General features: G+C 40.7%; 1 protein-coding gene across 1 annotated transcript; it reads left to right on the forward strand.

Annotated features, from left to right (window-relative positions):
* Positions 1–2,173: 2,173 nt before the first annotated feature.
* On the forward strand, positions 2,174–12,127 carry LOC107270236 (homeotic protein deformed). Its single transcript, XM_015745072.2, has 2 exons — positions 2,174–3,966; positions 9,188–12,127. The coding sequence occupies exons 1-2, from the start codon at positions 3,081–3,083 to the stop codon at positions 9,853–9,855; spliced, it is 1,554 nt and encodes a 517-aa protein (XP_015600558.1). The 5' UTR covers positions 2,174–3,080; the 3' UTR covers positions 9,856–12,127.
* Positions 12,128–12,377: the final 250 nt, after the last annotated feature.

Consider the following 12,377-nt stretch of genomic DNA (forward strand, 5'->3'; position numbering starts at 1 on the left):
CATCCCTCCTTGGAATACGCGGAGAAAGGGCTGAAGTTTCGCAAGGACGAAATGTCCTTACGCTATCGTTACTCCTGGATCTTCAGTCGCGAAGGCCTCAGGGCTTTTCTGCTCTGATGGAAATTTGCGCCGAATCTTTACTCTACTTGGACTTTTCTCACTGAGGGAAAATCTTTACTGCCACGGGGCATGAATTTCTGTACCGGTGTCTGTACTTGCGTCAAGGCAACGAGGAGTCATGGTGTAACGGTCCGTGGCGATAGATAAAATGAAACGTTGCGGGTAATGAATGCCTGGTCGTCTTACGTAAATACATTGCCACTGGGAGGCCACGACGTAGCCACGTCATCCGTCCATCAATAAGACTTCTTTAATCAATAAGTATCTTTCCTACGCGAACACGTTTGGGCTCTGTCTACGGCCTACCTGTCTTTCGTTATTTTCTCCTTGGATAGTTTTATTCCTTTTTTTTTCTTCGAGGTAGGTTACAACTTGCCCCAAATAATCCAATCAACTTTTTTTTTTCGTTTACGCTCTTGAAATGCCCCAAAGAACAGACCGGTTCGTTAATAGGGGTGTCTCGTGAGGAACAGGATTTTGTATTTTGGAATTTTTATAAAAATTTTTCAATTTCAATTATTCTTTCCTAAGCTTATTTTTTGACAATGGCACCTGTCTGGGTATAACGTTCTTAATGATTCAGTGAAATCGAGTACAGTGCGCTTTCACGAAGAAAGTAAAATCCGACAAAGAACCGTCGGTTGTTTTGCCAAAGTTCCCTTTTGCGAAAATCAATATCCACGCGCGCGACCCACCGATTTTTCTATGCCCAGTGAAATAATTTATAACGATTATTCACGGTTGCCTTGAACCATGGAATAACAACTGCCGTATCTATTGTATGGCGGCCTTCTGTCCTACCCTGCACTAGGATGTCGCTATTCACGTATATGTACCTACGTTGATCCTGATCTCTTGATTTCATTTTGCGAATTTCATGAAAAATCCTTTATTTAGCATTTACCGGCATTATTCTAATTAAAAATTACATAGTCTCACTGCGTCTATCCGTCTGAAGATACCTTAACTCATGGCTATATTTATACATTACATACTGATTCATACATTTCTATACAAATAATAATTATGGTCAGAATCAATTATTCAGAATTAAAACGTAATATTCGCTATGATAAAATCTTATATAATAAAATAGACATCTCATAAAAAAAGCCATTCCTCAGTACACCTAATGATGATTATCTTCCTTATGGGAAGTTTTTAATTTTTTTTTTTTTCGAAACGACATACTAGTCCATCGGACTGATCTACTAACTAGACGTATATCGTAAGTACCAAGGGGTTGTCTGGTTCGACTAATTCCGTCATGTAATTCCCGGTATCGCGTCGGAGAAAAACTTTATTGTATTACCGTGGCACAATAAAACACAGTGAGTATGCTCTTTGTGTAATGACGCGGCGTTTCATGCCCTTTACACGCCACGACTGCGCCACAAGTAGGTGTACTTGGCCGAGCCGCGAGAAGACACGTTGTAAAGTACCACTTAAGCTAAGGATGATGCCTAAGGTAGCCATTATTTTCAATATAACTTACAGTGATTCTCACGCGATGCTCGCAGTTTACATGCAGTACCGAAATGTATAGCAACTGTACAAAAAATTGCGAACGTACAAAATAGCTGTACTATACCATTAATAATGATACGAGTACGAAGAAATTAGTATGCTATGATAGTATATGATGGGGAGTCTAGCTAAGTGATTCTTTTGAAAAAAAATGTATATATCTATACCTAAAGCCTTTTATAAAAATTCCATAACTAAAGCATCCCTTTGTCTTGAATTTGCGTGGAGCATGGTTCTGGTTTAAGTTTTAGAGAAAAGATGGATTTCGAAGAGAGAAGGCGGGATAAGGAAACCCGTAGGAGTAACTCCCCCGTAGGTAGTACGAAGTGTGCCTGTGAGGGTATGAGGTTCCTAGGGGTTAGAACGAGCCAGGGGTTGGCCTCGTGTTTCCTAAGGGTGGGGATCGCTCAAGAGGTGGGGGGATTGCTCCTGGCATCGGTTCCGAGTCGCCGCTGGCGGAGCGAGCTGGAGGCAGCGCAAACCAAACAGACTTGCCAGACGAGTTTGTGCCGAGGCACCGCGAGCTCAACTTCCATGACATTCTGACAGGTTTCCCTGCGCGAATAGTAGTCGTTAAAAATCACTAGGGAAAGGATAGTGAGAACAGTGATCGGAGACAGTGTGATAGCGTACTGGTGGTTGGACTATCAGCTGAGCCGAGCTAAGGGATATAGTTGAAGTGTTGCTATAAATAACAAATCTATACGCTGCAGTGCGCTCGAATGTACTTTTAAAGTGGCCGTTGTGATAGTTGGAAACCTCAAGAGATACTTAAGTGTGCCAACTGGATTTAACAGTAGAATAATTTGACGTACTAGCCCCGCAGAAATTGATGCACCGGTAATTGCGTGTGAGCGCATAAGTGCGTACATTGGGAGATACGTGTAGGTGAAAGAACGTAAAAGGTAGGAGAAAGAAGTTGGTGCACCTGCCGCAGTGATCTCGGGGCGCCACTCACACGCCGTGTGCGTGCCGGCTATCCATCATGGTCGCGGACGCAGCCCAGCCCTGATTGGCTCTCCGTGGTCACGTGGTATGATAATTGGGCACCGGTGGGCGGGAACCGCTAGCCTGGCCTCGTGCCGACGCGCGAAGGAGCTACTACTCCGTGGAAGATCGCGAAAGTGCGGAAGAAGAGTGAGGGAGCGTGCGGACTCCCGTCGCGAATCCGCGCTCGACTCTTCTACGAAGAGACAGGAGAGACGGAGTCGTGGAGAGAGTGTGAAATTGGGATAGCGTAGAGAGAACGGTGGTGAGAAAAAAGTTAGCCCTGGCCAAGAGGGCTGAGCGGGATGATGGACCATCGTGAAGTGTTGTGCGTGCGACCGCGGTGCGAGAGTGTTCAATAATATTGCGGTTTGTCGATTGGACTTCCTGTGACCGGTTTGGGATTGTTTTATCTTAAGATTGTTTAGGTTAAACAGAAGAAAGACATGAGTTCTTTCCTAATGAATCCATCCGCAGCCGGTGGCTACCATCAGCAACATCAGCAGCCTGGGACTCATCATTTGACAGCGACCTCGGTTGTCGTTGATCCCAAATTTCCACCTAGCGAAGAGTACAGTCAGAGCAATTATATCCCGTCTACGGGGGCTGATTTCTTTGGTAGCGGACATCATTTGAATCATCCACAGTCTCATCAACTTCAATATGGTTACCATCAGCATCATCATCAGGCTGCGTCCACTCCTTACGGAGCATCTACCGCTGTGCAACTTAATGGCGGATATGCTGGTTATGGTGGATATTACGGACCTCATCATCCTCATCATCAGGTTCATGCTGTTCATCATCCGAGTCTTCATCCACATCATCATGCGGTTGGCGCCCTTGCTATGCCGCCCGAAGCTCAGCAACCACCTCTCACGTGTCCACCGTCTATGCAGACCCAACAACAACCGCCGCAACAGCAACAACAGCCACCAGTTTCGGCATCAACTGTACTTGGTTCCACTGCATTGTCGCCGTCTCTCATGCCGAATCATGTTCAGCAATCTGACCCACATCAGCAGCACCAACAACAGTCCCAACAACAGCAGCAACATGAAAATAGTGTTTGCAGCCCGGCTGGTTCTGGATCACTACACCGGGACAATTCACCTGACATACAACAGCAGCAACAACCGTCACAGCACTCGCAGCATCTGCAGAGCAGTCAACAACAGCATCATCTTGATGACGGCTCCGATCAAGACGATATGGAGGATGATCAGATGATGGACGGTTCACCTGGTGGGATGGAGGACGACGATGACGATGAGGAAAATGGCGATCGAGTTATTTACCCATGGATGAAGAAGATACACGTTGCTGGCGTTGGTGAGTTTTAAATTGAATTATTTTCCATCGTTTATGAATAAGACAAGACTTTATTATCGTTTCTCCGTTCCATTTTACTCCGTTGAAACAGCATAATCAATATTTTATTTCTGACCCACATAGATTTTTTATCGAATAAAACAATGTCCTCTACATAAAAAAAATATACGCAATAAATATTTCTCATTATCAAAAATTCTATAAAAACTATCCTATACTGATTTATTAGTGACTCCAAATGGTATCCGACGGACAGGTGACCATTGGTATTGGGAAAATAAATAATTAAAAATTTGTTCTTGGTTCTACCCTTTGTCAAATATATTGTATAAAACAAAGTTATTAAAATATCATGTTCTACTATTAAAAAATTAGTGAATTTTTCTCTTCATTTATTTCATTAAAATACAAATAAAAAGCAGGGTACGAATAAAACCATCGTGTATCAATATATCTTTTGAAATATTCTCAAAGCGACAAAAGATTCAATAATTCATTCAAAAATTCTGCATTATCTTATACTTACACAGTTTCTTATATTCCAATTCACAGTCACGCTTTTTACTGAAATATCATAAATATCAGAAAAATTCCGCAATGAATTTCTTCAAGCAGTGCAAAACGAAAGAGTACGCTGCCTTCTTGGGATACAATCGGTACACATCAATTTTACCAATAGCTTGGTGAATCCCATAAAATCCCATTGTTACGATGCACCTACTATACCTAGTAGCGCTATACACCTTACATGTCGAATCGGAGTGTAAATTGTCTGTCTCGATGGGGCAGCCATTGCCTTTGCAAGCGACGGAAGACATACGAGACAAAATTCAACGGTGCACCTTGTCCACACCTGTCTCCTATGGGTTCTGTCTGGCTCACACGCCGACAGTATAAATAGAAATTGGTTACGACTTATTTATCATGATTTCCCAAGAGCAGACTACGCTTTATCCCCATTGGCAAATATATCATCTTCATTCCTAGAAAGCACAGGCGGCATAGATCCAAAGAACAGTCTTACGAAGCTTAAAATACATTTACGGGATGTGTGCAGATAGAAGCCATGATTTTTTGACTCTACGGCTGCTATCGTAACACGTGGATTTCATGAATAGAAACATTATCAGCATTGTGCCACCATAATAAATATGTATAAATAATACAAAATTATTCTTGATAACATTTTTCTAATACCAGACATATATCCATTATTGAATTATCATTGCAGCAATGCATTGGGCGTTTGAACGAACGCAGTAAAAGTTGATGATTGTCTTATCACTTTTCCTTAGATCTTTTTCTCCTGTGTCATTGTCGCTACGGGATATCTGTTATTAAATCTACGTGAACCAGTGTAACTATTGAGATAATTTGAAAAGAGTTATTCACGTGTTTATAGATGATTTAATCCTTTTTTTCGTGACTTACCTTATTCAGTTCGGTCGATAATTTTTTTTTCAAATTTTCATCATTCAATGATCCCCACTAGTTTAGCGAAGCTCAGGAACACTGTTATGCGAGTCCGTTCATCAATCATGGGACCGGTTGAAAAATATTCTTTTTTTGTGCCTAATATTTCGCGCAACTTGAACCAGTTACTAATAGTGTATCTGAAAATCGTGTTACTATTAACCAAATGGTAGCTTTCAAGAATAGTAACAATGCCTATAAAGTATAATTCTTCGATATGAAATATAATTGGTACGAATCTACCAGACAGCGCCATATATTTAATTCTCAAGCATTACACACTGACAATTAGGCTGTTGACTCTTCGCAGACTGTACTTATACATGTCGTCAGAAATTGATTCCGCGTCATTAACACTGCTACATGTGTTAATTTTCAATTTCGTACGAGAAATTGTACACGCGTGTATACACAGTAGATTTATTTTATTAAAAAAAATTTTTTTACCCTTAATTAAGGTTTCATTCATTTTTCTACACATTGCCCGTAGCGTTATTATGTGTATCAGTGTCTTCCTTAAATTGTACACGTATTATAGAAAAATTAAACAATGAAGAACAAAGTGTATTTCGACAAAGGATCCTCCTAATGGGACATAGTCAGGCGAACTTGGTCCTTGACGGATGTATAAGGATTATTAATTCGTCATTGCACGTTCCACGAACCTTTCAATGTCTTTTGAGGTTATCGATTTTACTGGTCATATGCCATAAAATTTATATACCTCCATTCGGCCCTCTTCTTATTCGTAGTAAATGCAATAGCAATTTCTGACAATGATTACGACAATCCCAACTAAAGCCAATTTCGTACAGGGTGAATAAAAACGTAATGTTTTCTATTTTACGTGGTTTCTATCAAATTTCGAATTTTATGATTTTACTGTGCTTGCCAAAAAAAAAGTTATAACGTTTTCATTGATAAAATACATTATTTCTAGTGAAATTTTAAATGTCGAAATATCCTTGTGGCACATCCTCAACAGTGAAAGCTAAAGATCGTCCTGGGACAAGCGACAATTGCGTCTTGACTCTTGGCAGGGAGAAAAATGAGGGGAAAAAGTCGTAAAAAGAATTCTTGCAACGTAACACTTTCCGGAATCGACCTCGCTTCGACTTTAGCCGTTTGCACGCGGGTTTCCATTTTCAAGAGAGAAAGCATTTCTCTGACCATGAAAACTGCCGATCATTACAACTTGCAAGTATCCGCCAGCTATCGGGATACAGAGAATACCGTCTATAACGCGTCTCAGCCTTTTGCCATAATTCCTATTTCCAGGTAACAGAGAACATGACAAAGGAACTAGTACGATGTTGTTAACGAGACTTTAATGCTTACTGCAATTTGCAATTTGTTGCTCATATAGGTACAACTGTCAACATTTTTTTAAGCATACAATTTCGTTCGTCATTATTATACGGAAGTTATAGTTCGTTTTCATGATTACCAAGTGCATACATTTAATTGAAACGTTAACCTATGCTAAATTTTTACTACTGGTTTATTCAATATTAATGTAACACCCTACACGTTAAACAGGTATCCAAATATATTCTGTACTCTTATTACTATTCAGAGCAATTTAACGTGTATATACATATATACGTAAACCGGCTTACAGTACAATGGTATATGATACAGATAAATATATACGTATATATTGGGTGTCAGTATCAAGCAAGGATGCTGTAGCGAGCTTTGATTACGGATTGCGGTTGGTCTTCGGCTCTCGGTTGTAAACCCGTACAACCCTGAGTCCTGGTATGCGCCTGTCGGACGCCGCAATCTCCCCTTCTGGATGCTGATCGCTCCTCGCCGGATACACCGGACGCCGGACGCCACAGTCCAAAGGGGACTTGGCTAGCGTTCAGCATCAGGAATGGAATGTTGCCTGCACTGATTCGAAACTATGCTCTTCTTCTCCCTTGCTTCCTATAGACGCACCTGGACCACCAGGAATCGCTCGTTCTTGAAGACCGCAGCATCCCCGTTATATGGTAACGACTCGTTTCTTTGCGTTGCTTCTAGAAGTCCACTGTATTTTGATATGACGTCACTAATGTCTATTTTTCGAAATTGAAAGATTTACAAAAAAAAAACCATGTCAAATTTCCTACAAATGACCGTATCTAATAATCGGACAGAATTGCTGTATACTGATTTTTTTTTGTTTCTGCTTGATGGAAAAATTTCTTTTATTTTTATTCTCTCTTTGCTCACAATAATCACTTGTGAGTCGATTCGTATTTGCATCGCCATGAAAGGCTTTATTCGATCCATGACAAATACCGGCGAGCTATACCGATCGGCCTTGAAACTGGTTCTCTTTCATATATAGACAGTTGTTGTTGCATTTATTTCGAGACTCCGTATTGTGCTTGTTCAGTGCACGCGCGACTTGGCTCTTTTCTTTTATTTTTGATGTGAAGCGTGGCACAATGACACTCGGAAATCATGCTGCTTCGAGGATATACCGAGGATTCTTCTACTGCGCTATTGTTTCTGTTGTTGTTATGGACTAACGAATGACAAAATGAAGAATCGTCCCGATGCCATGTTTGCCGTCATTTATGACAGACATTAGAGACGTCTTACAAATTAGGGTTCTTGAGGACGTCGATCATTTAAAAAAAAAACTTCAACCCTTCTCTGTTTCTATACACTCGTTATTATTTTTGTTTCCTCTAAGTGCAACAAATCCACTGTTACTTTAACAGAATAATCCTTCGTCGTTGACAATCTTAATGTTTGGTTATCCAAGTCGGTTTCTTTCTCATCTTTCAATATATTGTTTAAAATTAGATGCATAAGTTTTTTTGTGTGGCAAGAACAAAAGAATCCTTCAGCCAGTTTCACACACACACACTTCACGTGAGTTATATGACAAGTGTTGCAAGTCCACTGTACTCTAGAGGATACTTACTTGCATACAAGTCACTTATACGTGAGCGAAGGCCATCGATGGTCTAGACGTTTTGATTCAGCATGGTAAATGGAAAATTGTGTAATAAGAATGTTTTTTGGCATATACGCATATCAATGCGGCATTAATAATAAGATGCATAGACACAAAAAAAATTGCTTGTCAATCTGACAAGTTGCTTAAGCGGTACGTTGATTCGCAGCTAGCATTTAAGCACAAAACCCTCTAAGAACAGTCTTCAAGCACACGTCATTGCCGATAATACATTCTAAATACCAAATAAATCATATTATAATCTTGTAATCGTAAAACAATTAATAAATACGCGTACAAAAGTAATACACTTTCGCGTGTAGTCTAAAAATACTTAATAAAAAATTGACCTGAATGTATACCATATGCAGATTACATATGTCGCTAGAGTAACAGAACGAGCTATCGATACGCGTCTATCGATAAAACAAAAGTTTTCTTCAATCAGTACAGATACATTTCGAGATTACCTGTAATCTTCAAAGTCATCCGATAGCCCGCGATATATAAATTAATTGAAACGATCGATTACGAGCAAGTGCCTACGTTGACATATAAAACAGCCCAGACACATTGCACAGCAGGCGACATCCGAACGGGTCACAAGTAGGAGCGTAGATCTTTAATGTTTAAAATTATCGTTTCAATAGCGTTAATTGAAGCAACGCGTGATGCAATCCGTGAGTCCAACGTCCATTCCGAGATCAACAGATGGCTAACTAATGGGCATCCATAGTCAGACAGAAAGCCCGTCGGCGGTACCTAAAGGCTCGATCTCCTTTTTTGTTGCAGCGAACGGTTCGTACCAGCCAGGGATGGAGCCGAAGCGTCAGAGGACAGCCTACACCAGGCACCAGATCCTGGAGCTGGAGAAGGAGTTCCATTACAATCGTTACCTGACGAGACGAAGGCGCATCGAGATCGCGCACACCCTGGTCCTCTCCGAGAGGCAGATCAAGATATGGTTCCAGAATCGCCGCATGAAATGGAAGAAAGATAACAAGTTGCCCAACACGAAGAACGTGCGTAGGAAAAACGCAAACGGCGCCGCGCAGCCGTCGAAGTCGTCGAAGGGTTCCGGGTCCAGGGCGAAGTCGGGAACCGGCAATAATAACAATCAGAGAAAGAATAACAACAACTCGCCATCTAGCGGCATGGAAAGTAGCCTCGATGGAAGCGTCGGTCTAGACATGGGTGACGTTCACGGGGTGAATGCGGGACTTCCGCATCCACACGCTGCTCATCCTAGCTTTCAAGGTCATCCTCATCCTCTGGCACACATTCAGACACAGCTGAGTCACCTTCACGTCGGGGGCATGATGGACGGCACTGGGGGCCCCCTTGGACACATGGCCTCTGGTAGCATCAGTCCTCTTGCTCCTGCAAATAGTCCCCCTGGTCTCTCTGCTCCAGCACCCACGCCGGCCATCAAGTCCGACTACGGACTTACGGCCCTGTAACACCAGAAGAATAGTGATTCCTATTTGATAAATTGCGACTTGCCCGATCGGCACTTGCACTCCTCATCGCCTTTATCTTCTTCCTCGTCTTCTCTCTCACCTTTCGTCATATCCCACTAGCTTCCTTTTCCATCTCGTCTATTCATAGTCATTGATAGATTCAATTCCTGGATTACCGTTTCTTTGTCTTACGTTTCTTAGTCTGCACTTGCTGTTCCACGAATGCGAGTCTGATGGTCCTTATTGGTCTTTTGTATGGCTGATCGAATATGACTGATCCTTTGGGAGCTGGTATACGATCTATGACCGTGATGATCTTAGTGAATCAGCATAGGCCTGTCACGGGGTATCGTTATGGGTAACTCATCAAGAAATTATTTAGTGCTATGTTCTCACGGGATATTGTGAAACGATGGGTGTCTTACGAGAAGGAAGATGTTGCGATTCGTTCGAAGTATTAACACGAGCACGTCTTTTGGTCTCTTAAAAAAAATGTCAACATCAGGAGTCATCTCGTTTACGTCATAATCAAATCCTCGAGTCGTAGATTTTAATCGATTATATATTAATTGTCCCTTACGTGCCATTAAGTAGATAGCTATATGTTTTTTCCATTGTTTCTGTCAATTTACTAAATCTCGGAAATGAATGTCTTCGCTTGCAAGATGCCATCTTGAATGTGACTTTTTAAAGGAAAATTAGACATCTTACTGTTATACGAAACGGTCCTCGTGTCTCCCATGTATAAAATTCACAATCGGACGAACGATCGATTGATTATTGATTAATGGCGTGTCTATAAATTCGGGTGCGATCACTGTCGCGTATCTATGATGTAAATAAAATCTGATAAATTCTGTACATACGTGTAGCTATAATTGAAAGCGTTATCGTGACGCGTACGACATACAAAACTTTACGCTCGTTTAACCACCGTTCGAGTAATGTTTGAACGAGGATAATGAAAAGTCAAACGAGCGTATAAGGTATTTACGAGACAATGACAATGCGATGGTTAGTTAACTCCCTGGATCTTAATTATACGTGTAAAGTAGTTTGTCTTTCATACGTTTAGAAAAATTTTACCGAAGCGCCGACGAGGACGTTTTTAATAATTTCTAATGCGAATTTCTTATGCACAGTTACGTGCGTATTCTAACATTGTAATGTTAGCGTATAGTTAACCCTTGAAAATTTTCAAGAGGAACACTTCCCCCTCTGGGATACGATTACCTAGAAATGCACGTCGTAAATATTACTTGCCTTGACATCTCGGCGATTCTACGGGGAGACAACCGAACTATTTTTAACCCCACGCCAAGAAAATTATTCAGTATTTATAACCCGGCACAACCCGATGAAATGCAACGCAAGAAAAATTATCCTGTCACGCCCAAGATTCATTAATTATGTTACTTGTACATCCACGTGGTCCTACGACAATGCGAATGCACTTGGTGAAAAAAAAAATTTTATTTCGTACCACAGTACGACTTTTGAACAAAAAGATGAGATTGAATGACGTAAAGTAAAAATAAAGTCGAAAAAAAAAATTGTGAAAAATTTCCCATACCATAAAAATTTTCATATACTCTCGGGTGGTCTTTGACGGCAGCAGGATAATCATATTCGAATTATACCGGAGGTCCATGGAAAAGGGATCTCGGGATATTCAACTTACTCTCGATTAGGCGTACAACACCCTGCTTTGCCTAATTAAGGTCTATTATGCTCCTTATTAAAACCACTCACCAGTGGTCCATCTCGTTGAGATGCGTTGCAAGCTTCCTCCGTCCTCACAATAAACCCTTGCAAGGGATGCTTGATGGATAAATCAATTCACTTTTTCATTCGTATTACTTTCCGTCATCTTGGTATCGCGTCACGTGATTACCAATTTAGGTACGAAATTCCGTATAGGCATCCAAGAGGAGATCATCGATTGCTTCAATTCGTCGATGATACATAATATCTACTACAAGATTCATAGCCAGTACCTACTTATACCTATAATTACTTACAATCAAAAGCAACTATGTAACATGTTGGTTTTCATACACGGTGTACATACGTAATGTAGATCGAGTGACATTAATGTCGCGTTAACGCTTTTCACTGAGATAACCAACAAAATGCATCAGTCATGCACAAATACCTGCCAGGTAGCTGCGTGTAAACCCCGCCCTAGGGTACTTTGTAAATATTATCTCAAAAGTATATATATATATATATATATATATATATATATATACATATTTCTATTTTTATCGAGTGAACGTAAAGAATGACCAATACGACATAGAAGTACGTTAAATAGCGAGAAAACATGCAAAAAGAACCGTTGTATTATTAAGCGAGTAGAAATCAAACGATTGATGCACAGAGTCGCTGTGACGATATACCAAAACAATATTAATTATACAAAGTAGCATGTAAGTCGACATTAAAGTTTTAAGAAATCCTTAATTTCTAAGCCGATCTAAAATAATTAATGGCGATAAGTAATAGGCATACGATTAATG

This window comes from Cephus cinctus, unplaced genomic scaffold (assembly GCF_000341935.2).
Source record: "Cephus cinctus unplaced genomic scaffold, Ccin1 Ccin1_scaffold0709, whole genome shotgun sequence".
Taxonomy (NCBI): Eukaryota; Metazoa; Arthropoda; class Insecta; order Hymenoptera; family Cephidae; genus Cephus; species Cephus cinctus.